Consider the following 27,289-nt stretch of genomic DNA (forward strand, 5'->3'; position numbering starts at 1 on the left):
GGCAAATCAATTGTCTTGACCTGACCCTCATCCCAAGCCATCAATTGATGCTCATCATGATTCTCCCCAGCTTAAAAGCACAGTTTATTGAATCAAGCTCTAATTATAGCTCATGAACTGACCAACCGAGTGCTCGGTGTCTCTGTGGAGGCATCTCCGGGTAGTGGCTGCCATCTGTTCCGTCTCAGTGTATGCTTTAAGGGAGAGGCTCAGCACTGTGGATGATGTGCCTGACAAACAACAGTGGAGTAAACTCACCTGAGGAGACTGACCTCACCTTCATTTGACTTGGAAATAGCCTGAGGCTTCATTAACAAGGAACTAGCTCAACACAGCGCCTACCCTCTGTCTGTCTGTCTGTCTGTCTGTCTGTCGGCAGGCTGCTTGTTTTTAACCAAGCGCCGCTCAGTGTAATACCTCAGGGAGCAATTACAAAGCAGGCTGAGCAGCTCTGTGTTTATCTGTTTTTTAACCACATCATTTAGTAATTGTGTGGGACAGTTTACAATTAAGAGCCAGTTCTATTTGCTTGGCAGACATGTGGCACCGAGTTGCGGATGGTACGACACAACGACACAATTACTTCTGGTCATAAGACACATTGTGGTTGGCCAAACAATGCAGTAACACAAACTTAAATAAAACAAAGTTATATAGTGTTGATGGCATACTGCATATTTAAAGGCAGATATTAGCGATAGAAGATATATTCAAAGAAGCAGCCGTACTGCCATCTAAAAGTGCTCCATCAAAGACTTAAAGGGCTTACAATCTTAAAAGGATAGTCAACAGCAGCATAATGAGAAAAATGTGCTTTAAGTATCAAAACTTAAACTATGCAGAAAATGGTTTCTATCATCGTTATATTATTTCATATAGTAAAATATGGTATTGGATTATAAATGTTATTTGAATGTCGTCATGTAATGCTAGGAAGTTTAACATTCATGTATCATGTTGTATGAGAATATTATATGTTTTTTAAATACTTAAGAACAGTAATTAAAACAATCTTACCAGTTACATTTCCTTACTGGTGAAGATTTTTTATTAGAAAAGTCAAAGTAACTTATATAACTGTTGTTATTCAAATAGTTTCATTCAATTGAACAGCGATTATTTAACAATAATAATTATTTAATAATAATAATAATGAAAACATTTCTTATATGCACAATAATCATTGCTGTCCAGAATTCAAGTCTATTCTTTTTATATTTAATGCTGTTAAATTACCACCATCCAGTGGTGTATTATAGAAATACAAGTACAGTGTTGATATTTACTCTACCTTTAAATATATATGTATATATGCATATATATATATTTTAGCTTGCAACATAAAGCACTTATTTAATGCAAACAATTTCAAGTATTTTCAACTGCGGACAGTTGAGGTGTCGATCATTCCCATGATCATGCCTCATGCCAAAAAACTACATTTCCCAAGATGCTCTGGCTTTCTTTTTCCTGGTCCCTTGCCGTGCCGGTCACGTGACGGTTCAACTATGGCTTCCCCCTCGCAGTGATGGAGGCTCGTTGGTAACAACAACACGAACCTCAGGCTTTCCCCACCGCGTGTTGTTCCGCTGACACTGGCTGGAGCCACGATGCAGAAGATCAAGTCTCTCATGGCCCGGCAGGTGAGCAGAGGAGCCGGACACAGGCGGAGCCGCCGGGGCCTCTGGGTCTCTGACAGCTGCGGCTAAGCTAAGCTAACCGGCTAATTTGACAGCTCGTTCGTGTGGCAGCCGCAGTTTGAAACTACTACAACACAGACAGGAGCAATTCAGCCCACATGAGGAGCACACGTGTTCACCAGCAAAGACACACCCGCACACACGCACTCACAAACGCACTCACACACACACAGTTGATCAAGTTTAGCAATACACAAGCACGACAACAGTTGAGACAGAGGGCGGGGAGGAAGGCTCAGTAACGGTAGATAGAGCTGATCACCTCCAGGAAGCTGCCTGGCTGTTCCACTCGCTGCTGTGTGACAGGTAATAGCACAGGACTATGTTTTTACAGTGGGTTTTATTTTGACAGGGCCTGAAGAGCCCCCAGGAGAGCATGGCTGACCTCAGTCCTGTGGAGAACCTGAGGATCCCCAGCAAGGTAAACGCCATGACAGCCGTCTCCATCACTCTCTTTTACCTTTAGGCTGCACAGTCTATAAAACCAACCCCTGATGGGTAAAGGCTACCTGCCCTATATTCATCTGTTATCTGGATCAGTGTGTGGCTAGGTCAGAGTAGCTGGATGCTTCCTGTTACAGCTCAGTCAAATTTCTGTTCCTTTATTCTTCTCTTATAAATGTGCTTTTGAGCTGGCATCTTATACGCTGCACATTTGTTGGGTTGAGTAACTATTTTAAATGGAATAGACCAGAAGACAATTGAAAGCCTTTATTGCCATTGTACAAGAGAAAGCAGATAAACGAAATAGAGGTGCTACTTCTGAAAGTGCAGAATTATTAGAAAGATACGTAAAAAACCGACATGAGACACCAATAAACATGGGACTAATAAATCATTTAGTAGTAGTAACCCTATTTGTCATTTCACAGAATTGATATAACACGTATACTGATGTGAATGTGTCTGTCAGTACATCCTAAGAATCGGTGGTTTAGCGTTCTGAGACGTTTGATGTTCCTGTTCCGTCTCCCAGGGGGCAGTAAAGTCAACAGTTTGTGACCAAGAAGGGGAAGGGTCTTTTGTTGTTTTCCTGGCTCTGCAGAGGCACCGTACACCGTAATGCAGAATGACTATCACTCTCGATGGATGAGTGGTAGAAGGTCCCCCAGTTCTGCAGGACCTCCCATTGCAAATCATTCGAAGACGTCCACAAGGTTGAATGTGTCATCGTGGCTTCACAACGGATGCAGACTTGTATATTTATGTCCAGCATGCATTGTGTAACATTGATCAGTTACATCACAGCTACAGGTTTCCCTACACAGTCAGGGTGAAGGCTACCATTTATATCACTTATGAACCCACTCCACATCAATCCCAGCACCAACCGTGTGAAACGTGGTCTGCAGAAACAGTATTTGGACAGTTTCGCATGGGCGGCATTTGGAAGACGTGATCAGTCATGTTTAGTCTCAGGAAGCATTTGCCATTACACACTTGTACAGATTCAATTTGTCAAAAGCTGACGGAGTGAAGCAGCCGGGTGGGTCTATATAACGTGTAGTAACTCACTTACGTAAGTCTCAATGCACCGCTCCCCTTGGCTGTGCTTCATAGTGATGACCTTCTACTGATGCTGCTGCGTGGAGTTTGTTCACAGTGCAGGTGATTCAACCAGACTTTTAACTTCTCTGTGTCTGAAGATCTTTCTCTCTCTCTTTTTCTTTAACACTTTCTCTCCTTAACATTCATGTGAGTGGAATTTCCTTCAAGGCATGATCTGCTTGGCGTTATGTTATCACCCCTTTGTTGAACACAAGAAGCTCATACATTACAATAATGTTTTCCTGTCAGAGCTGGAGTTCGGTATCATAAGGTCATATAACAGCAAAGTCAGACCTTCTGGGTGGTAACAGGGACTCTATATAATAACGATGATTATTTCAGGTCATTGGATCATATTGGTGTCATAAATTCTAGACAGCTTTGCCGCTGCTGTACTTGTTGCAGAAAAACTGAACAGTTACACAGAGCCACCTCAGATAAGATAAGCAGCTAATTACCCTAGAAGTGTAATTAGAGCCTGAATGGGAGCAGATGGGAGCGCCTCAGGAAAGATTTGTTTCTTTTCACATTACGCATGTAATGCCCCCCCCCCCCCCCCCCCCCTCCCCCGGCTCTGGGATTGATATCACTCAATGTGGCCAAACTGGAAATGCAGTAATCAAACACCCTTTTGTGTTTTAAGCCTATGATATTCACCCTTGTTCATTTTGAACATATGGCCCTGAAGAAGGACTGTGCATCTGAACGTGTGCATGCTTTGTTTGGTTCCTGTGATATGAGGCAGCGTGGTGTGAGGCAGAAAAACTGGGCAAGAGTTTGTGTAAATGTGAGGGGTTACATTCACTACCCCCCCCCCCCCCATTTCTCTCTCCTGTGTGCACTGCAAACATGCTTATTATGTGTTCATCCAAACACACGCTTTAGTATTTGATGATATTATGCCATGACTTTATTGCCGCCGGGTGTTTCAGCTTTCAGGAAAATGAGATAGGACCCACTCAAAGTGGGCTTTTCATATAATACTAATCTTAAAACTGTATTTATACAATATTAAGAACGAACTAAGTCGTAGACATGAGCTGAATTTATATATACATTTGTTTAACCTATATCATCATATAATCAGATATATAATCAGTGACATTTCTGATCAACAGTTTCACAATAAAGACATTTTTTCTATTTTCAGTAACATGGTATCACATACATAGCTGAACACTTTTAATCGGATAGCTGACGACGGATGTTAACACCAGATCCAAACAGGGCCTTCAGTCTTATAGGCATCACTGGAGCTCGTTCACATCTCTGTTCACGAGTCTACCATGAGTAAATCATGCTGGATTGTTGCATGGAGGTCAGTGTCCATGGCAGCACAGAGCTGAGGAAGCTGCTGCTCTTCCAAAAAAAAGGGGAGTGAAATAATGATAGGACTAGTTTAACTCTACTACACAATATCAGACAAAGAAAAGCAGGCAGTCCATTCGTTAACCCAAACAGAGATGCTGTGTAAAGACATCAAGAATGTGTGTTGTTCACACCAGACATCCTGAGAAAAGGTCTGAGGTGAAGCAGCTCTGCAGGAAGAATAGTTCCTCCTGAACACCGTGCACGTCTCATGTGCAGCTCCTGCGAGAGTCTGTTTCAGGTTACAGCAGAGAGGGTTTCGGACATTTAATCCAAGGGTTCACTTACTTTCAGCACTGTTCATTTTTAATGGGTGTGTTCATGAAAGATTAAAATATGTGTGTTATTAGCTTAAACATATAGTGATTATGTTTGCATGCAAACTTATATTCTGATATTAACCCGATTGAGACAATCGCCTGAATAAGACACTGCCATGTAAACAATTTTCTGAGTAACTTAACCTGAATTAAGGTCTGACTCTAAATAAGCAACTATCAAATTACAACATGTGGAGTTTTCCGATCCTAGTTATTATGTTGACATGTCTTTATCACATTATAACAACCTGTTGGGGTTTTCACATAATGTTTTGACATTGATATGTACGGCAGACATTGACGTCATATTCAGATTATGCTCTGTAATATGTTAACGTAATGATGAATGAAATATTCTATTAGCTGTTCATGCAAAGAGAAATAATGTCTTATTCAGAATAGGGGGAGTAGTCATATTCATGGTGTCGCTGTACACGTAGTCTGTGTTTGCCTTTTGTTGTGAGTTGGAGCAGATCACATTCATTTGATCATATTCATCCAAAGGAATCACATACTTTGTCTTGCCACTGTTCACCAAGCCCCACAAAGTCCCCTTAGTGAGTAATCATGTTGACCACTGTGGGCAATCCAGCACGACTGAACACCAAGCCCTCAGGTGGAGAACGAGACCAAGATTCCTGATTACGTGCATGATCCTTAATATAAATCCATACTGCCTGGAGCCAGTTATGTGTTTCCAAGCAGTTTAGCATTGAATCACATCGTTTTTCATCCCCGAGGAGCAACATGACGGCTACATCTGGCTCACTGCAGGGGAGCACTGATGCAGAGGATGATTGATAAATGATGCTGTCGAGTCATTGTTACTCAAGTGTGTGAGACAGTGGGAGTAATTGGTAAATGAAGAGTTTGGCCATAGCTCTGGCTGATGCTGCATGCGAGAATGCAGATGACCGAGTCAGTTGCTCCGGACACCCCAGAATTGCTCCCGGGTGATTAATGCCCACAAAATGTGAGTCCATTTGAGAACTGGAAAATGTCCTGAGAAGTCCACAGTGAGCAAGTGGGCCTGTGCATGAAGTTTCCGCAGGCCCACACTTGATGTTCAACAAACAAAAGTATTGTAGAAGATGCACAGGAAGTTGTCAATCTGGAAACACATTTTGCTGTAGTCATTAAATCGAAGTACAGACTGGTGTTTCCCCAGGTATCAGTTGATGGTTTGATCCTTTTTGAGTATACTTTTCTTTGTGTTGCTGAGAAATCTTTTTTTTACATCTTTGACGGGCCATTGACTAGTTTTAAGATCTAAAACCAGTCGTAGAGGCATCTTTTCCCACTGATCTGCCTCCTTGTTTTTATTTGGACGATTACAGAGCTAAATGAAATTCAGATGACTGGTGCAAAATGCTTAAGGCAGTTTTTTTTATGCAGTGTCGCTGCTGAAGAAGAATATTTGATTTTCGCTGCTCCCACCGATTTTGGGTTTTGTGTACATCTGCATAAAGAAGTCAGATTCTTGGCTTTAGCCACACTTTAGCCTTGGGAAGAAATGATTGTCTCGAAGAACATCTGATCCCCCTGTTCACATGCTGTTCTGTCATGAATGTCCATGAAAGTTTGACTTTATTCAAGATTTTTAAGTGATGCTGTTATTCTAGTATTGTAGTAAAAAAGTTGGCCCAGGCTGTAAACCTTTAAATAAATTGCAGCCTTGGGAGATTCAAAATAATTATTTCAGTTTTTATTAAACTCCAACAGACTTTAAGCTATTTTTGACCACTTGGATATTGGTTACGCCTTATGTTAATCTCCGTGGATTCTTGAAAAGGTATAAGCTGCTTTTTGGGTTAACACTAAAAACAAACAAACAAGCAAACCCTTTTTCTGCCGCTCCAATCATTTCTGTTCAAAGAGTTCAGTGAGGATTTTCGTTTGTAGGTGTTGTGGTGTGTTATCTCTCTGAACCTCCTCAACCCTGTGCAGCTTGGGACCTTTTCTGTCATTTACAGTCTCACATTGTGAAGCAGGAATTAAATTAACTTTTTGATTATGAAATATTTTAAAAGGGTTAGAGTTAGGGTTAGTCTGACGGAAGTTCGGAAAAAGTTATTGGCTGTATTAGCCACACGTAGAGTTGACAAAAGAATGGGGTGATTGACAGTAAATAATGTGAACATTTATAATTGATTTAATTGTTTCAGGTCAGCACAAATCTCAGTTCCAATCCCGTTGTGGAGTTCTCCTTGTGTTTGCATGGACAAAGTGGTATTGATGAGAGATGGATGGATGGATGATTAATCTGTTACTGTCATACTTAGAGCTGCAGTAAAACATGGTTTGGTTCTGGCTTCTCGAAAATGAAAATGTACAATTTATCTTACATTTTCGACATTTCTCTACTACGTAATTTTCTGTATGTGACATCTTTGTAAATGTTGAGAACATGACATAATATTAAACCTGCTGCAGGTTAATGCAGTTACCATTTCCCACCAGCAGGGGTCACTGTCAGCTTACTCATTGCACTGTTTTTTTTTTTTACTCTTTGCGTTAAAGCCCTCTCTTCACAAACAACGTTAATTTACACGTACAGAATTTGTCGCCTCACCGCTTATGTACTGTACCCTGAAAGTCTGAGGTCCTCCAGCGAGCGGATAGGGACTGAGGCTAAAGCTGGCAGAGGGGAGGCTTGTTTGATAACCTGACAGTAGCTCTCATGGTGGGGGTCTCCTCGAATGGGAACATGGCTCAGGTTGACACTTCACATGTGTTACAGCCTGAGGGTTTGTTGATGAGATAAGCTGTTGGACGTGACGTGCGCTCATAACAAACTAACAGGAACACTCTCAACAGAAGACAGAGCTGAATAGAAGGGATAACAGTCCCTTGCATACCTTTTTTAAGTGAAGATAGAGTAACGTTATGATGACAGCACTGTTGGAGCCTGGATGGTACTGTTGGCTGTCATTTGTACCTAATGTCCCAGAGGACAGCTGTGATAAGACACTGTTTGGGAGCAGATGAGGGTAAACACCCGGTTAGCATACATATTCAGCTCTGATTACGATGAGGAGCGTTTTTATGTGCTCATCTAATGAATGACACCGTGGTGGAAATAATTGGCCCTCGTCGCGCACTCCGCATCCCATCATCTTTTTTTCTCCCAGGATTTTCCACGAACCTCCTCCTGTTGTGTGTTCAGTCTTTTGTTTTCTCAGCGTCCCGTGTTGTTCAGCGCCTTTTTTTTCTGTCTATTCCATGCTGGCTTTTTCCACATTCAAGGAGCACTACACGAATATCTGCTTTGATTCTCTAATAAAGGTTGTTAAAGGCCCCGCACTTCGGATGCAAATAGATTTCTAACTTCCGCAAACAGATGAGCGTTTCATTAATTTGTGGAAGGGGGGTGGAGCTGGGGGTGTATGGGGGGGGGGGGGGGGGGGTTGTTTGTCCCTCATCCTTCAAAGTAAAATTGGATCAAAGCCTCACAGCAGCAGCTGATGTTGGGTTTCACGCGTTGGGCACAGGGGCGTCTGTTGCTTTCCCTTTTCCTTTTTTTTACTTTCGGCTTCTTCCCCTTTCGCTCACTGCCTGTGCAGTGGCTGGCAGGGAAGGGAATTATTTTCCCAAGGTGGCCTCTCAATGAGTCACTCACTTAAAGATGTTTAGACTTCTTCACGTCACTGCAGGTGGGCGAGGGAGGCAGAGAGAGGGAGAGAGAGGGAGTGAGATAGAGAGGGAGAGAGAGAGAGACGGTGCGACGGTGCCCAAACTGCACTGGAGAGACTCTTCATCATCTTTTTGTTTCCCTCGCTCCTCTGTCTTTTTCTTTCTGCGTTAACTTTTGCTACCAATGACTCATCCGCCTCCCCCTCCCACCCCCTCCCTCCCCCTTCTCCTCCCTATTTTTTTCGGCTTTGCCTCTCATTTGAGCTGATTTCCCACCCACCCATTTGATTCCAGAGCGTGATCTCCTTCCTCCTACCTCTACCCCCTCCTTTCCGATCTCACACGCTCACCCACACATCCCCCCCCACACTGCTCCTGCTCCCTCCTTTACCTGATTCTAACATGGCAAAAACACAGACACACACACACACACACACTTACCTGTAGTTGTGTGCATTGCAGCTTCACACACGTGCAAACTCACACTTTCTGGTAACACACTTAATAAATTTTCATCGTCTCAATCGCCGAGTGTAAATTTTAACTGTGGCATAAAAGGGGATTCTGTTTGTGTAATTTAATTAAATGAGGCTCGATGCTACAGCAAACATTAGAGTTACTCACGGCCGCGTCGCCTCGCATAAATGTCACTCAGCAAGACACTCAGCCACAAGCTTCGATTGCATGGGTGGCTCCCTCGGTCGCCTCACTGCACGCCTCGTGCTGATAGTGGCTGGGAGAATATTTGTGCCCAGGCAGGTGTGTAACAATGTTTTTTTGATCAGCGCCTGCTATCGTATGACGTCAGTAAGATGAAGCGTGGAGATGAAAGATTTCTATATGTGTGTTTGGATACATCTAGGGATGTATAGATTGCATTCATCCGTATCTATCCCGGCTCCTAAGCTTATGGTCTATTTTTACTGCCATTATGATTCATTATACCGAAACCTCAATGTATTGATCCCTCAGAAGTTATACTCAGCTGTAACTTGAATAAAGCATTTTCAGTGAGAGCGCGAACTGAGGCCACTGAGCATAGAATTGTTTTTTATTTTATATAAAATATAGTAATAAGCTATATTTTATAGGGTTATTTATTCATACTGGCTATGCCGTGTCATGCGAGGAACATGTATTTATCCAACACTTTAGCTTTTGACTACAAACTGCAAAACGAAGGATATTTCCTTTTCCTTCCTTTTCAACTTGAGACTCGACTGCACCTTCTGCTAATTCTAATAAGAAAAGGTTTGCATACTAATTTGCTAAGCTAAGATAGTGAACGAGCATGTTAAAGGGCTGATGTTGATGTTTTGTTCAAGTACAACCTCAGAGATCTGCAAGAATGACTCGAGACTATAGAGAGCTGGAGAGTGAGATACTTACTTATGAATCATCATTTTGGGTTGTCACCAAGTGACTCTCACCTTGACGTCAGCCATTGGTTTGTGAACTGAACTGAAGCCTTGAGGTTAGCCTTTTGGTCTGCGTCACCTGGTGTTTTTGAAACCAGAAGAAACCATATTTCAATTAATGGGGGATGAAGCCTGAGAGATCGAGGACATTGCACATCGACCTGCACCCATTGGCTGTAGCCATCAATCACACGGTATCACTGTCCCTTTGAACACCATGCTTCGTCGTCTATTCTACAAATGGGACCATAATTTATTAAATTAATATAATTTTTTGCAACCAGCAGAGACGCCCTCTACTGTTCATTTTAGAGAACACAAGGTTCAGGCACTTCCACATTGGCTTCACTTTACAGGCCTGAAGTCTACATCCATTTATTATCCCAGTCTATGGTCATCACTGCCAGGCACAGGGTTACATCGAAAAAATGATGCAATGTTAACATTGAGGAATCGTTGACATAGAATATAAATTTCACACTTAAATATAATGTGGGAGGGTAGATTTACTGCACTATATGGAGCTTTAACCTTGCTCTACTTGAACTTGGTGTTCAGCAGCTGCTCCTTGTTGTATGCTTCTAACACAGTCAACACTTTCTTAATCACCTGTGACTGTAAAGCTGCGCTCATTAACGCAGCCAGGAGGGGATGTGGATTTATAACCTTTTATCTAAAAGACTCATTCCAGCAGAAAAGCTTGATGGATGCACAGCATGTTAATCAATGAGGCTGCAATGTTTCTCAGAGAAGCTTTGAAGGGGGAATCCCGGTTGGATTTCCTTTGGTCATTCCTTTTTTTTCTTTTCTCTGAAGGCTGCGTGTTATCTCCCATGAAACAAGCTGCAATCTTCTCCCCAAACCCCCACAATTAATGCTTTCTCCTCCACTTCTTTCCCACTGCACTTCTCTTCTTGCACTTTGTTCTCCGACTCATTTATTCTGCTCTCACCTTCCCGCTCTCCTTTGCTCTTAAACTGCTCTGTACCCCCTGGGTCCTCTCTTTGTTAATGTTCTTTCCCCCCACATCCCTTTTTCTACGTTATCTCTCTTTCTCTGTTTTTATGTATTTTTGTTTGTTGTTTTCATTTGCTGGGAAGTGATGTAATCTCTGTTTTGGCACATTTTCCCTTTGCGTCTCAGCCCGTGTGGAACTTTCTGAAGTGCACGCATCAGGAACCTTTTTTAATTCTCTTCTGTCGCCCCCTCTTTCAGGAGGAGCTGCGGGAGATGAGGGAACAGTCCATCGACCCCCAGGCGGAGCAGGAGATCATCAACAGCGTTGAGGAGGTCTACTTCTCCAACGACTCCTTCGACATGGTGCAGCACGAACTGGAGGTCAGATATTCGCCGTACGAACGAGCGAGCACTTGCCTTATTGCCTGAACGAGCACCACTCACCTGTTAAATGATGACTCACTACCCGGGTTAACACGCCCGCCCCTCAGAGAATTATTAATGATTTCCGCAAACCCACCACATTTCAGTAATTCTGATAACGACAATATTGCATTCCTAATGTGAGTAAACGTGGCTTCCTGTGCTCTGAACCCCATCTGACTGGCAGAGTTAAAGCTCTTTCTCACCTGAGCTGCTGCCTCTTTTACGCTTCTGCTGAGCCGCATGCACACTGTTGACGTCCGGATTGATGGATTGCATCCGCTCAACAGAAGAAGGGTGTGAAATCTCATTAGATTTATCTTGGTTTTGCTACACCATCTGAAATGAGGCTCTCAGTCAAGGGGAAAGTAATTACCTATCATCCTTTGGGCCGTGGATTTGTAATATCTTCTTTTTTCGAGCGGAGTTTGTTTGCTGTTCACTAAATAATAACCTCGCACCTTCTCGACTAATGTGACTAAAGATCTAGCTTTGTATTTACTGAGCAAAGAGAAAGAGAAAAGTTAAGATGCCGTCGAAGAATTGCTCTCTCAAGATAAAGGAAACCCCTGCTGTGGCCCTAAGCACTTTAACTTGGTATTGTCCGACACACACCTAGTAGGGTTTTTTACCATGCTCAGTGGTAGGCATGCAAGTATGAGTGTCTTGCAGACTGTATTTGTGAATATGTCTGCAGAAGTCCCAGGGGCTTCATGTGTGTAGGCGGATGCATCATAAACAAAAAAATAAGTTTGTGTGTTTTTTATCTGTGTGTGTGATTATAGAAGCTCCCACCTGAGCTGAACCTGCAGGAGCTGGAGGAGCATCGAGACAAGCTGAAGAGACAACAGGCAGCAGTACGTACCTCTCACTATCACACACACACACACACACACACACACACACACACACACACACACACACACACACACACACACACACACCCCACACACACACATCAACACACACAGTGGTTTCAGACAGTGTACTTTGATGTCAGTTATATAACATGTAATCAAGAAGTTGTTTTGTCTGAATTTAAACTTTATTTTTGATCTAAGATATAAAAGGATTTGTTAACTGATAAAAATTCTTGGTCCACTTGACGGTGTCTCACTGTTTTAATCTTTATGGAGTTGTCGTGGAGATTTATCTGCTGACATTTAAGTTGTTATAATTTCATCTACAACACCTCATTTAATTATTTCATGTTCTGCTTCTGTGTTGACACTGTGCGTACTGTGTGAGAATTACAGGACGTATGCTAGTTTTTCTTAAGGTGCAATATTTTATTACTCATGAGCTATGTAATGTGAATGAAATTCAAAATTCAACTCAAGTGTAAAATGACTCATGTTAGTTTGAAAGCTAAAATGACTAATGACTAATTCATCAGGAGGAAAGTGTCGAAACTGGATAGAAAAAACGTATGATCCAAAGTTTGTTTTTGACCGTGGTAACATCAGTTGATGAAAACAATTTACTCTCAAGGAGATTTAGCCTCAAACTTACACTGGCTTACACTATGGACATAACTCCGATGGTAATACAGAAAAAGCACTTTCTCATTTGGATAAAAGCTCTGTTTCATTATCTTATAGCAATATATCACAGGCCGTCCCATTTTCGATGCAGCCCAAATATCCTGTATGTTGACAACTCTCTTTGATCCACCCCAAGCACATAGCACTATGATGATTGTACGTGAGGCTCGGCAGTACCATCAACAGCCCTACATCATTTTTCTGTGCTGATTTGCAATTTGGCGGCTGAGCCTGACCGGCACCCAGCAGCTGAAGTTTTTGCCTTGTCCCTGAACTTTCAAAACAGACTCTTGTTACGTCAGTGAATCAGAATCACAAAATTACTTAACTGATCTACACAGAGAAATTACTTTGCTATAATTGCTCAATACTCAATTTGGAAAGAGGAAGAAATTAAGTAAAAGAGTACAAACCAGCTCTCAGCTAATGTCCTCTCGCTTATGTCAAAGCAGTGTTTCCCCTTAATATTCTAGAGTGTGGTGGCCCTCCATATTCTAATTTGTTCTGTCCTTTAAAATGAACCAATTCTTTTTTTTACACTTCTCATAATAACATAAGCAATCTCTCTGGTGTCTGGCTCCGTTGCTGCATTTTTTCTTTTTGTGTAGGGCCATTTGCAGTGTCCATACATTTATTGTGTGTGCATCTGCAACTGGTGTGCAATGCAATTCTCACTCTAACCCGAGAACTTGTGGTTCACTCCTTAGTCTGTGTGCCGCCCCCTCAGAATCTGTTGAGCAGTAGAAACAACTACTGTAGAAACAGTAGAAACAAATGTTGCAAACATTTGCAAAAAAGTAAGGTGGTATCATAGTACCGACAAAAATGGAAATGTGCAAAGTACATTGACAGTAATGGTCAATGTGCAAAAGTAAAGTGAATGAAAAGTGAAATGCGGGTCAACAGTGAATTATCAGCAGCTCAGCAGTACAAACCAGATGGAGATGTGCATGAAGGGGAGACATTTTATAGCTGACTGGCCACAGGAAGGAATGACCTCCCGTGGTGTTCGGCGGAGCACTTAGTCTTCCTGAGTCACGACCTGAACGTGGCCCTCTGGTTAAACAGAACACCGGGGTTGGGAGATGTTGTTTGTGATGAAGAGGAGTTTTGACAACATCCTCCTCTCTGATTCTTTTCCTGTGGCCACAGCAGGAGCATTTCCACAGTGGCCATCATTCTGCGGTCAGTCAGGTTCTCGCTGTTTCAAACTGGAGAGGCAGCCTGTCAACAGTTTCTTTAATCCACAAAGTCCAGTGCCGATTTTGCCCCACTTACCCTTCTTCCTGACAGGCGTCTGCACTTTCAACTACCTGCTTGTCTCCATCGCTCCCCCAGCTTGAATTTTATATATATTTCTGTATTTTGCCACATCTGCCTCCTCCACACCTCCTCTAATCCCTCTTCGTTTTCTATAAATGCTCCTCTTCCTACACATCCCTTCAAAAATCCCAGAGTTGAAAAGGAGACCTACAACTTGCGTGAAGCCTAAGAGCACACAAACGTCCTCTCGCACATCCCCTCTCTCCGTCTCCCTCTCTCTCTTTCTCTAATTCTTCTCTCTCTGGCTGCCAGCCTGCAGGCACATCGTGGGAATAGCCATTGTAATTGGTCCAGTACGCTGTCAGGCGGAAAAACCCCAGCCATGTTTCTCAGCATGCTTATCAATGCAAACCGGCAATCTTAAATCAATAGGAGCAAACCGTCTCATATTGTTTGTCTACCTCAATGCCCTGAGGCCTTTGTTTAAAAGCCTTTGTACTTAGCTCTGTCGATGCGTTTGTATTTACTTTTTCCAAACTTAATCTCTCTGGTTTCTTGTTGTGCATCTGTGCTGGTGACAGTGGAGGCCGGAGGAATTATGTTTCTATTTGTCTGTTGGGCCCTCCATCTGCTCCATTCTCGTGAACGGCATATCTCAGAAACGTTGACTCGGACTAAAGGAGGAGCTGGTTAGCTTTTGCAAGTTAAGGTCACGATGACCTCAAAACAGTTTGCTGGCTTTGTGAATGGGATATTTAAAGAGCACCCTGAGAGATCTTCCTCATACGTATTTGTCAGAAAACGTTCACTTTAACTCAGAGATGAACAAATTCGAATTTGATGGTCATTATCACAATGGCCAAAATTCAAAAACACACTCACGACATCATAATGTTTTGTTTTCTGTCCGTTGATTAACACCAGAGCTCTGGAACAGAAATGGAGATTTTATTTTGTCCTACGTCACTGGTTGGCAGAGGCTTACAACTGTGGGACACAGATTCTAGACTCGGGTTTTCATCATTTGTGAAATCACACATGAAAAAGGCACATACATTCCATTTTACATGGGGTTATTTACCAAAGCACAGTATACACAATGAGATTACACATGCAACAGTTGTAAATATATTTATTTATATACACACATATGCAAACATTCTGAGAAATACCAGACACCCCCAAGGCAAAACAAAAGAAAAATAGGTTTTGTTTTTTCCACTTTCTGTCCAATAGTGTTGCCATCTCATCCATCATGGAAAGGTTCTGAATAATTACCAGGAGCGGGAGACTGTGGCTGAAGACATTAATGAATAATAGCTTTCTGTTTTACAAAGTTCAAATTTTCAACAGACACTCTAACTATTTCTTCCATTTCTCCAAGACATGCTAGATGGGTATTTTGCATTGCTCAACATTGAGCCATAAACCTGACGTGGAATGAAATGAAAATTACACTTTTTCATTGGTTAAACCTTATTAAGAAAAATCTCAACTGTTGTGAATAAGCAAAACAACCCTGTAACCATAACAGAGTCTGTGTGACTGAGTTTATTTTAACAACTATCAGTTATTTTATTCATCACAGCAACACAAAGTTTGAAATATACTAATATACAGCACATCTTAAAGCGGTAAACAAACAATGATTGTGTACATGTTGTGGGTCACCAAACTGGTGCCAATCTCCTGCGGCTACTTATGGAAGGTCCGTCTCTCCGGATGGGCAATAACACAAACCCGAATCGCACGCACGCATGCACGCACACACACACACTAGCACACACACACACACACACACACACTACAAATACAAATAGTTCCCCGTCTGTGAAACGGAGTGTAGCCCTTTGAAGAGGCGATAATAGTGCTTTCACTTCCTCACCCAGAAGCTGTCTCCTGCCAGATATCATGACACTATTAAATAAGGTATAAGCAGCTCAATGCAGGGGTGTGTGTGGCTGTCTGTATCCTCGCGGAGGCGTGGTACTGTACTTTATGTACTTATTCCCTTGTTTTCCTCTTTATTTCACTGCTGTGTGGAGGTTTATGTGTGTTTATGAGCTGTTGCATTCATTAAAGTGATGATTAAATATCCTGCTTTGTTTTTTTCCTTCCCCTCCTCTCTTCCTGAGTCATCTGCTGTAGGGTAGCTCAAACTTTATGTTGTGTAAGGGAAAGAGAACAACCTTCCTGTTTCTCCGCTGAGTTTAATTGGCATCTCAGACACACGCCTGGCACCGGCTCGTCTCAGGGCTAATTGCCTTTTTCACACTGAGTCTTCAGCCCGTACGGAATAAAAAAAGTCAGGGTTCAGTCACTGACTGGTTGCGTGTGGTTTCCATAATTCCCACATCAACACACACATGCTAGGATGCCTTAATCAATATGAACACACATGCTTGTATATTTCACTTCTGGTTGCATTCATCCGCTGTATCTGTATCTCATGCAACGGCTAAGCAACGGCTATCATTAACATTCAACCCATGAATTCTAATTATACTTTTAACTTAAGACCTTGAAATCTTTAAATCCCCCTTAAAAAAGATGAGGACCAATGATTTACCAACACATGAGCATAGTATTTTTTTTATCAAGGACGCCTCTTCAATTGACCTTCTATGCATGAACGCAGGATGCAGTGATTCCGGGGGTAGTGATATTAATAACCTGGATGAACATATTCAATTTTTAATGAAACTTGAAAGCTTTGACTAACCCTCCTGCAGCAGTAATGAAGTTTTTTTTTTTTTTTTTTAGTTAGGAGCGCTTACGCAACCTTTGCCTAAGCCTGGCTCGACTGCCAAATCCCTCTCAGGCTGGAGCGACGTCCCACCGTGCAGGGCGAAGTTTAACGTCGTGTATGTGAGCAAATTCAATCATGAGATGTTGCATCGTTTTTATGACGAAATGCTTCAAAAGCCGGTGCAAAGAGGTGTTTTGAGAAACCGGGGACTGCCCCAAAGCCCCAGGTGGTGCCCAATCTGACAGAATGTGACACCACCACACCAAACATTTGAAATATTTTTTTCGTTTTCATTTGGTCAGGTGAATTTTGTTCTCCTCCATTACAGACAAAATATCCTTACAAGTGCATTACTGCTTTGGGTTACGTGTAACATGCGGAAACCCAGGAAACTTACTGTCGACTTTCATTTGTGTCAGTCCCGAGGTTCTTTAATCAGAACGACTAGCCTCTGTTTTTTTGAGCTGCTTGATACATTTGACTTCTCCAACCCCCAATTAACGTGAGCTATTTTAGCTGGGATGGCCTCGTACATCTCGGTGAACACTTGAATAAAATAGTGAACCTAGTGATAATAGTGATAGATCGATTATAAACCTAATGTATGAAGCGTAGCTTTAGTCTTTTTTGCTAATGAGCGAATGCAACGTAGACTCACTGTACAAACAATTTCCTTCTCTGTCAGCATTGGTTATCGTCTTCCTCCTGATGGTAGTCGGCGTCTGTCTTCTCCTGTGGCTCCCCTCATGTTTGCTCATCTTTTTCACTCCTTGATGGCACATTCCTCATGTCCCTATACAGAAAAACATGCATTTGTTGTCTTTCTGTCACTAGTTTGACTCCATCTGCCATAGTGGGACTGGCCACCGGGACTCCTCCCATTGGACTCTTCGCTCTGTGTTTCGCTTGAGCATCCTTTAAAATAAATTTGTTGAGCAGCCCTCAGATGCATCTTTGGGCCACTTTGATTATTCACCAGCCTGGGTGGTCTGGGTGAGAAAGTCCAGGGCCTTTTTTTTTGGTCCCAGTTCGTCTCGGCCATCTGCTAAATAAAACAAGCACTGTGCTTGGTTTACAACCCAGTTACTGCAAAAATGTGCCTCTATGTGTGTTTGTGAGGGTGAATTTAGAACAAAGCTGCTTTCTGACATGCACTGAACTCCGGAAGTTTTACTGATATTTTCCAGAGGGCCTGTAGAGTACAGCAGAAACATATCCAGAAAATTTACAGCGAGTCAATTGATTACGCAAAACTGGAGGAATACAAACATCTCACAATGAAAAATAGGTGAAGAAGATGTAGAATATTTCAACTCGGAAAGACAAGATTTGAGAGCTTTTCGCGATAAGGGCTGAATCCAGTGTTAATGTGCTGTTAACAAAATAACCATTTTTTTCAGCAGCGGGATTTGAACATTATGTCGTGGCCTCTGTGTAATCTACCAGGCGTCACCCCTCGTCTGAATGTACAGAAAAAAAAATCTCCAGACATTTTCTGTAGTTAATTCTGAAGAAACAGCTCTAGTGACGTTGTTCTTGCGGCTCAGGCTGGAGTGATTCAATACTAATAGCTGGGTTTTCATCATATGATTAAGATTAAGAGATGTTTATTCATACCAGACACATGCACAGACATGCACAACACAGCCATGCAATGGCAGGCAAATTCAACCTCTGCATTTGACCCATCTGTGTGCAGGACACACAGAGCAGTGAGCGACCATGTACGGCGCTCGGGGAGCAGATGTTGGGGGAGTAAGGTGCCTTGCTCAGGGGCACTAGACAGGGTAGGGACACTCTTGGATTTTTGGAACGATCAATCCAGGTTCGTCTCTTGTTGTCTCTCCGTGGAGTTGAACCAGAGACGAACCAGAGACCTTCTCTGCCCATAGTCCAAGTTTCTGCCACTAGACCAACGCCTCTAATATGCACAACAATAACATTAAGCAGTCGCTGGCAGTGAAATACTCTTACACTCCTTGAAAAGTTTGTTTTGGGCTAAGATCAGTGGATTTCCATTACGTGGCTCAGTGGGTCAGTCTTTGAATTTCTTTAACGCGACCCCTCATTGTCTTTCTGTTTCTCCACCATTCACTTGTTCAATTTCTTTCACTTCTTCCATGCACTGAATATTTGTTCACTGTGACCATCCTTCTCACGCGTTTGGTTTGTAGAACGAACTCCGGTGCTCACACACTGTGGAATGAGCAACTTCAACTGAGCTGCATTCGCCATCTGTTCCGGTCTCCAGTTGGCTCCCGTGCATACGCAACACATTTCAAAATGTCATCCCACGCTCTTATATCTGCTACTACGGCAGACGAGGCTGCTGCATAGTAGCAGATATAAACGCCTCCTCACAACTTGGAATAAACTCGTGCTTATCTTAAAACTGCACTTGCTGAAAGTGTGTGCCGGTGTGGATAGTTGCACTGTAATAAATATGAAAAGACAAGTGGTTGCTCACTGTGTCAGAGAGAGAAAGATGTAACTGGAGTATTTGTCCTTTGTCATGATAATGAGCCGCTCATTGCAAACCAGCTCATTTGTTTGTCGTGAGATATGAAACAGTTGATCTTGAACATTCATTCATGACTTAGACATTGAAATAAATAGCTTTTTGAGAAATTGATGGAACACAGGAGTCAGAGAAATTAGCTTTATTGAGCCTAAATTAGGATTTTAATTATTTTTATTAGTCAGCTCTACGTGACACCTCAAGAGGGGTTTAATAGGAGTGAGTACTGAAAACATGATGACATGATGAAAATGCACTCACAAAAAAACAGTCGGACATATCGCTCACAATCATTTAACCTTTTGGAAACGTGTTGACCTTGTGTACGACCTTGTTTATAAATGGCCCTTCATTGAGGCTCATTCAATCTCCATTGACTCTCTCACTGTTCTTCAGCTTTCTCCCTCTCCTCTAAAAGCAGCTGTGGGCAGCATTCGCAGCTGAAGGGGTCAGACTGATCTCATGACTGTGCTTAATACTGTGCTTCATGAACATGCTTTTTAAATAATTACACTTTGACTTCGCTTGTGAGTCTAGTTGGCTGAAGACAGAAAGGAGAGGTGGGAGCTTTGGAAACAACAACAGACAGAAACAAGAGTAAAGCTGTCGAGAAAGAAATGAAAAGAAACTGAGTGCGAGAGAGACACTGTCTGAAAAGTTAAATCAGCTGTTGCTGTTCTTGCTCGATCCTCAACAGCGAGATTAAACTGTCCAAAAGTTTTTTGTTGGCTGACATTTGGGAAGAACATCAAAATGTCCTTTCACTCTCTTTGTGTCTCTGGGCTGTGGCCAGACCCATTATGAGTTGTCTGTCTGCCTGTCCCAGTGTTGTGAATGTGAAACCTCTCGGGACAGCCTTGTGGGGATTTCCTCACATTTGGAGCAAATGTTCATTTGGACTCAAGGACTAACATGTTATACTTTGGTGTTCAAAGGTCAAGGTCACAATGACCTCATGTTTACCCCGTTCTTGTGACTGTAACACAGCAGGAACCTCTTGAGGGAATTTCATTACGTCTGACTTAAATATTTACTCCGTCTCCAGAATGAACTGGTTTTGAATTGAATTTGCTGCTTATAGGTCCAAGGTCACTGTGCCTTTACAAAACACGCTTGTGTACAAAACTCACATTTTCACCCATCTAAAAGGATGGAATGGAAGTGATGACTTTTTCAACGCAAAAGGTCAACTTCCCTGTGACACACAATGTTCAACAAAGAGCCGTTACTCAGGAACAGAAAGAAAGATTGTGACAATATTTCATATTTGCTGCTGAATTGATGCCATTAATCTTGAGTGGCAACCTTGAAACAGATTTTTACAACATATTAAGTCTTAATAAGAGGGATGTAAACTGCAACTTGACTTTCTAGCGTAAGCATGCAACTGCACCCTAGTAATGTTTTTTGTTTGTTTTCTTTTATATTCTGCTTCCTTGCTCAACTGTCGCTCTCCCTTCTCTTCCTCTCTGTAGGTTTCTAAAAAGGTCGCAGATCTCATTCTGGAGAAACAGCCCTCTTATGTCAAGGTAAGCTTTCAGAGTGAATCCACCATCGGATGATTTTGTGTTTCTGCCCTTTACATTGTATTATTGTAATATGAGGTTATCTCGTTTGCCGTCAATGTTTCAGTGAAAACTACCAGATGAGGTCGAATTTTCGTAACCATGGCAATATGAAATTTCCCTCCCCCATGTGTAAGAAACTGGGGCGGCGATCTAGTTTTTTTTATTTACACCATGAACATGTTGTGAATTCAAACTAATTCAATAAAATCCTTTCGATCAGCAAGTGATGCTGCAATGGACCAAAATGAACCAGCGTTTTATTAAGGGAATTCACTTTATATTATATAAGCCAGTATTCAGCTACTTTCTTGTCAGGTCAAAGTTTAAAACATGGGATTCAAGAAGTTTGCTGAACACACGGCCACATGGAAAGGGAAGGAACCTACTCAAGCCGCTTTCAGACATGACCTTCGGGTAAAATCCGGAGAATTGGCTACGGAGTTTATCCATAGTTTGCCTTTCACACATTTTTTTTGTGTCTGTCGCGTTATATTAGCATCATCAGATGGAGCCAGCATTAGTATCTCTAGCCGGATATAAAAGATGTATGTGTACCAATGTGAATGTATTGGTTGTGTGTGTTGTAATTGAGTGAAGTCTTTTGATTTATTTGAATTAGCATTCAGACCTCATGACTGTTGAAGCTTAGCAGAGTGCATCAAATTTTGAATTTAGTCATTAAAGCTTTGATGCTGGCAGACAACCGGCAGCTTTCAAAAAATTTGCCATGTTGTGAAACTGCGGTGATATTACTTCAATTGTTGAGGCATCTGAAGGTCAGTCTATGAAGAGTGATTTGATCATTATTTCTATGACCCTCCACTGTGACTTTGCAATTTACAAATGACCGCAGGACTTTATTGGATTTCAGGGGCATTTCCATTCACACATCTCAGCCCACATTCAGGTTTCCTCTACATGCGCCTAATGGCGGTGGGAGAGGAGAAAAGAGCTCTGCTTAATCTCTTTAGTTCTGTTGTTATATTTTGTGCTAAAGATGTTTCATATCCAGGTCAATTCACACACCTTTGAGAAAAGTGTATGAATGACAAACCTTACACATGATGAAAGTACAACAATTATAGCAACAAACAGTGGGAACCTGTCAACAATGAAGGAAACAATCTAAATCATTCACCAAAGTGAAAACAGTGTAGCACCTTCATGAGTTTCACACACTAACGTTACAGCAGACACACTCATTTGATTGGATTATGCAATTAAGCACATAGGTGTGAAATAAACAAAATATGGAAGATCCATCTTGATACAAAGATGGTTGGTATTCCACATGCTCTGTTTTTCTTTTTCCTGGAGCCCAGTCTTACATGGTGGCCACACAGAGGCCACCATGCACTGTCAATCTCAGAGACATCCGATTCCCTCCAGAGACATGAACAATATATATATATATTCTTTGGATAGGATTCCCTTAAAGAAACATTGTAAATGTTAGCTTTATTTTTTTATTATTGAATATGTCCAAAATTCATGTTTATTAACACATAAGTGTTGAATAAATGATGACTCAGGTTATATCTGGAAAAAGGACGGAAAGTTATGAATATTTGTGGAATGAATGACTGCTATCTAGCTGCTAGTTGATATATTATATAATTACATTAATATAGTTTTATTCAACATATGTCAATAAGAACATATTTGAAAGCTAGAAACGATTATACATTTATTACAGTCAATAAACGTGCATTTTACATAATCTTGAAACACATCATATATAAGCTTGGCAGACATACCTCTGCTCCTCACTGTGCAGAGATGTACTCAGGTCTCAAGAGCCCTTCTGGTGCCAGCAGATTCACAGACGCCTCCTGGCAGTACGCGCTTTTTGCAAGAACAAAAGAGTGTTGGCTCTCATGTGAATAAAAAAAGCATTTTTGATTCCACCTTTGATGCTCCCACTGTCCTGGGGAAACAATCCCCAGGACAGTGGGAGCAATCATCCCCTGCCGAGTTCAGAGGGCAGATTAATGTCCCAATGAGATGGAAGAGTTTTACCACTTAATTTCCCATCATTCGGAAAGACTCACACACTGAACGAGACCAACAATGCACTTTCTGCTTGTTCCTTGATTTGCAGATTTATTTAGCATATACAGCCTGGTACTTTTCTGTCCTTTAAACATGAAATCGACTGAATAATGTATATATTTGACCCAAACATGAAGGAACAATGTGAGTCTTTTAAAATCTCTTACAACTATTGACACCAAGGTGTGTGGATGTAGCCCGAGGCTCCTCTTGCTCCTCTGTGTTTTCAACTCTTGACCTTCCTCTTTTTAAGGTGTTTCTTTCACTCTCCGTCTGCTATTTTCTCTGGTGTTTTTTATTTCCCAAGTCTCTGTATCTCCTCTTTGTGAAATTTTATCAAACATATATTTTCAGAGACAGAAAATGCAGCAGACACAAAAAAGCCCTGGGCACAATGCCACTTCTCCCCCAGTGCTCAGTGCTGTGTACAACACGTCGGGGGGGACATGCGTTAGCACTTGGAAGTGAGGGCCCGCTAAGTGTCTGATGTGGTTCGTAGCTCTGCTGTGACAACACACCTGCGTCTACCCACTAGCGACACATGGCCACTGCTTGTGTCTTGTCTGTGATCTGGTTTCTCTCATGTGGACGGTTACATTTAGTTTAAGATTTATTCTTTTACAACTGCTTTTACCTTGCTTATTTTTATCTGCGTCAACATTTTTTGTTTTAAGTTAACACAGGTACAGTTGTTTTCTGTGAGTTCAAGGTGTTAACCTGGCTCAATACACAGGTAATAGGCTATTCAAAATAAATGCCCTCTATTATTTCCACAGTTAAAAAGAGATGGTTTGGAACAAAGTGGCCCTTAGACCTGTCAGGAGAGAGAGAGATTGCCTTGTAGGAGACCAACTTGTAATGCATTAGCACCGGCTAGCCGAGACCAGGTCACTCAGAAGAATGAATTTGGACTGGTATTCAATTATATCCAACTGGAAACACTTATTCGTCACAGTTACACCCGGCGACTTTGTTTTCGTTCCCCAGTTACCTTCTTTAAGAGACATTAGTAATTTGTCTGACCTTGGTGGTCACAACTGCCAATTACACGGCGGTCTGAAGGCTGTTTCATCGGGGGAAATTAGAAATTTGAAAAGAAATAGATGTCACAGGGTGGTTACTTTGTGTAAAGGCTTAGAGTCTCATCCCCTTAAGGTAAATGTGTGTGAATTCTGATCCATGCGAACTGATTTCAATCACGATTTGGCCTTATCTTGATAAGGGACTTCAGCTGCATCCAAACAAGCGCTCCTACTTTCTCTGTCAACAAATGACAACTTGGTGTTACCCCACATGATGCACAGTTGCAGAAATCTGCCAGTGACACACTTGTTAATGCAGCCTGGCCTTCGGGGTATTGATTTGTTGTGTATCCACATTCATACAAAATATTTTAAAAGAGAAACCAATAAATGATTTAACCCTCCTGAAGATGGAGAGAACTGACCCCATTGTGCTCGTTCCCAAAAAAATGCTTCCCATTCCACAAACATGGCAAACAGTGCTTTGCTATAGTAGCAGCACCACAACGTAATAACACAATCACTTTAAATGTCACCACAAGGTACAATAATTGTAAGCTTGAAAAGGCCAAGAAAACGTAAGGGGAAAATCTGCCACACGACAACACAGGCATCAATAACACATCAGGCAAAACCATATTTTTGTCTTGTTTCCCTAATGCAGGTCAATGCTTGATTTAACATGTACACTGGAAATATTGTGAGAGAGAATCGTAATAATTCTTTTGTGGAATCGTGCTGCCACCAGCACTGCATCCCTGTACGTCCTAAGTGCCATTCAACTCTGTCTTCATTCACCTCACTCCTGAAAGGCAACTAGGGCAGAACCCCAACTGAAGCATCGTTAGGATGTGTAGGCAGGGGGATGAAGTTGGAGCCATTGCATACTCAATGTGCTGGAGGGGTCACTAGAAGGACCTCTCATCAAAATTTCAATAGAAAAGCTTTGAAAAGTATTTTCCTTTGGGACTGAACCTCTCCTCCTCCTTGACCTTCACTTCCCACACCAGAGCTGTGCATGTGGACATTGTAGGAGTGGGGTTGTATAGTTTAATTGTGCGTGAGTAAGTTCACATTCTCTGTATGTGTGCAGCACATAAATGCCTACTGTGAGTGAATGTCTGTTTGCTGTTCGATAATGGATCTCAGCGTTTCTTTACTTCATACCACATCCCTCTCATTCCTGCTGTTTAACCTCTTTTCTTCCGCCGGACTCTGAATGACCAACTGCCCCACTGTGCACAGCTACTGTATCTGCTCTGTGGTCAGGTTAAGTGTAGCCTATACAGACAGGACAGAGCTGTGGTTTAACAACAAATTGGAGCCTCAGGCTACAAACTGAACTCTCAGCATGTTGAGCATGTGTGTGTGTCTCTGTTTGAAGCTGCTTGTGACCGTATGTTTGTGTGTATTCAGGTTGTCTTTGTCTTGGTGGGCTGAGTGGATTTGTGCTCCCAATTGAATGCGCACAGTATTTCCATATGATGTATGGGCTAAGTCCACAACTGCTGTGCACAGTATTTCTTGTGCATTGATAATGAGTGGTATATGTGTATTTAGAGTGCATCACAAGTTGTGTGTGTACTGGTGAAGTGAAATATGAATTTCCGTTTCACTACCACATGCTGGGTTAATCTAACACAGCAAGATGAGTTGCTTGTTTAACCCTGTCCAATGTGTTAAATACTCTACAGATGTGTTGGTTCATTTCAACTCAAAAGTTGGGTTAATTTTGTACTTAATAAATCTCTTTTATATAAAAGCTTCACAAGTCAGCAGTCACACATGTTACAGTTGTCAGGTGTTCACTGTCTTGCCCAAGGACACTGGTGGTTGCAGGGATTGAACCAATGTTCATGGACGACCCTCTGTACCTCCTGAGCCACAGACATTAATTTTATTCTACAATTATCATGAACAGACTAGAGAGTGAAAAAGGAATAAGAAGATGCACTGATCTATCTTAAATGTATCATATATCCATCAAATAACACCCTTTTAAACATGATACATATATGGAGTTGACACAGTGGCTGGGTGGATTGGGGAATTGCAATGACCAGCATGGCCCAACCAGCTCTACCCCGCGCTCGGGTCAGTAAAGTTACAGTATTTTTCTATTTCTAGACACAGAAAAGAAACTGATCTCTGTCAACCTTGTTTTCCTCGTTGGTGAACGTCTTGACTCTCCTGACTATTACTAACTTATTAAAGCAGCCTGTACCCCTAACTGATAAGTTCATTTCACAAGTTTGACTTTCATCCCTATCACGATACTGGTGGAGGCAGGAGGAGGTTTACGGTTGTAAATGGTGCAGGAGTCAAAGACATGGCTGCACTGTTCCCGGTACGGGAATCAGTATCCCGGGCGCAGCCTCTAAATTATTCCTCAGCTGGACTTGGTGAGTCAGCTCAGATCCAGAATCATTCCTGCTCCTTAGAGAGCAAGAGCATTTTCTGACGACACATTTAAATTCTACATCCAACGTGATACCCTCAGGTATTAAGAAACTGTTCTGGCCAGGATCTATTATTTATTATTCAAGAAGCCCTCTGGCTTTCACAAATGTAGCGACTTTGCAGATGATTGCTTATTGATGTTTGCATCATGTTTGCTTTGTAACAGTCCCCTTATGAAACCAAACAAATCTAAAAAAGGCTGAACCCGACAGTAAATAGTTTTTTGTGTCCAAATCCAACCCAAACCTGATGTTTTTTCTGATGACAGACACGTACACTGTAAGCCATCAAGTAGATAGCCCAGCCAGCTTGAACAATCCCGAGCAGAACCCCAATATAGTTTCAAAAGTTTTGTCCCGTCGAGAACCCACACTTTATTTGCACTCAGTGTCATGTGAGGGTAATGTTGTCTTCGCAGTTTCCATCGCCCCACGAGCAGAAAAGTATGAGTCTTGTGTGGCTTGTCCCCTCAGTGAATACCCCCGTCTCTTGAAACGACCCTCGCAAAGTGTTCTGAGGCCTTGTCAAGTTCTCTGTCAGCGAGGGCACATTCGTTTGAATGGGACCATTGAATTGGCACCAACTGCAGAAGTGCCACTTTGAGGCTGTTGTTGTTGTTGTTTATCACCGTTGAAAATTACTCAGACCGTAGTTGGTTGGTAAAAGCTCGTTTTGTCTGACAGTGAACATTTTTTTTATTTGGTACAACATAAAAAAAACAAGACCGAACAACCAGCATCTCCCAC

General features: G+C 42.0%; 1 protein-coding gene across 3 annotated transcripts in view; it reads left to right on the forward strand.

The window, feature by feature from the left end:
• Positions 1 to 1,495: 1,495 nt before the first annotated feature.
• Positions 1,496 to 27,289, forward strand: part of vps50 (VPS50 EARP/GARPII complex subunit) — a 95,736-nt gene continuing 69,942 nt past the window's right edge. For all 3 annotated transcript variants that reach the window (XR_009924457.1, XM_062409913.1, XM_062409914.1), the window contains exons 1-5: positions 1,496 to 1,643; positions 2,053 to 2,121; positions 11,203 to 11,325; positions 12,153 to 12,224; positions 20,917 to 20,970. Coding sequence is in view for 2 of the 3 variants with exons in the window: in XM_062409913.1 (XP_062265897.1) it covers positions 1,611 to 1,643; positions 2,053 to 2,121; positions 11,203 to 11,325; positions 12,153 to 12,224; positions 20,917 to 20,970 (351 nt within the window). In the remaining variant the exon portion in view is untranslated. The remainder of the gene's footprint in view (positions 1,644 to 2,052; positions 2,122 to 11,202; positions 11,326 to 12,152; positions 12,225 to 20,916; positions 20,971 to 27,289) is intronic.

This window comes from Platichthys flesus, chromosome 17 (genome assembly GCF_949316205.1).
Source record: "Platichthys flesus chromosome 17, fPlaFle2.1, whole genome shotgun sequence".
In the NCBI taxonomy this organism is placed as follows: Eukaryota; Metazoa; Chordata; class Actinopteri; order Pleuronectiformes; family Pleuronectidae; genus Platichthys; species Platichthys flesus.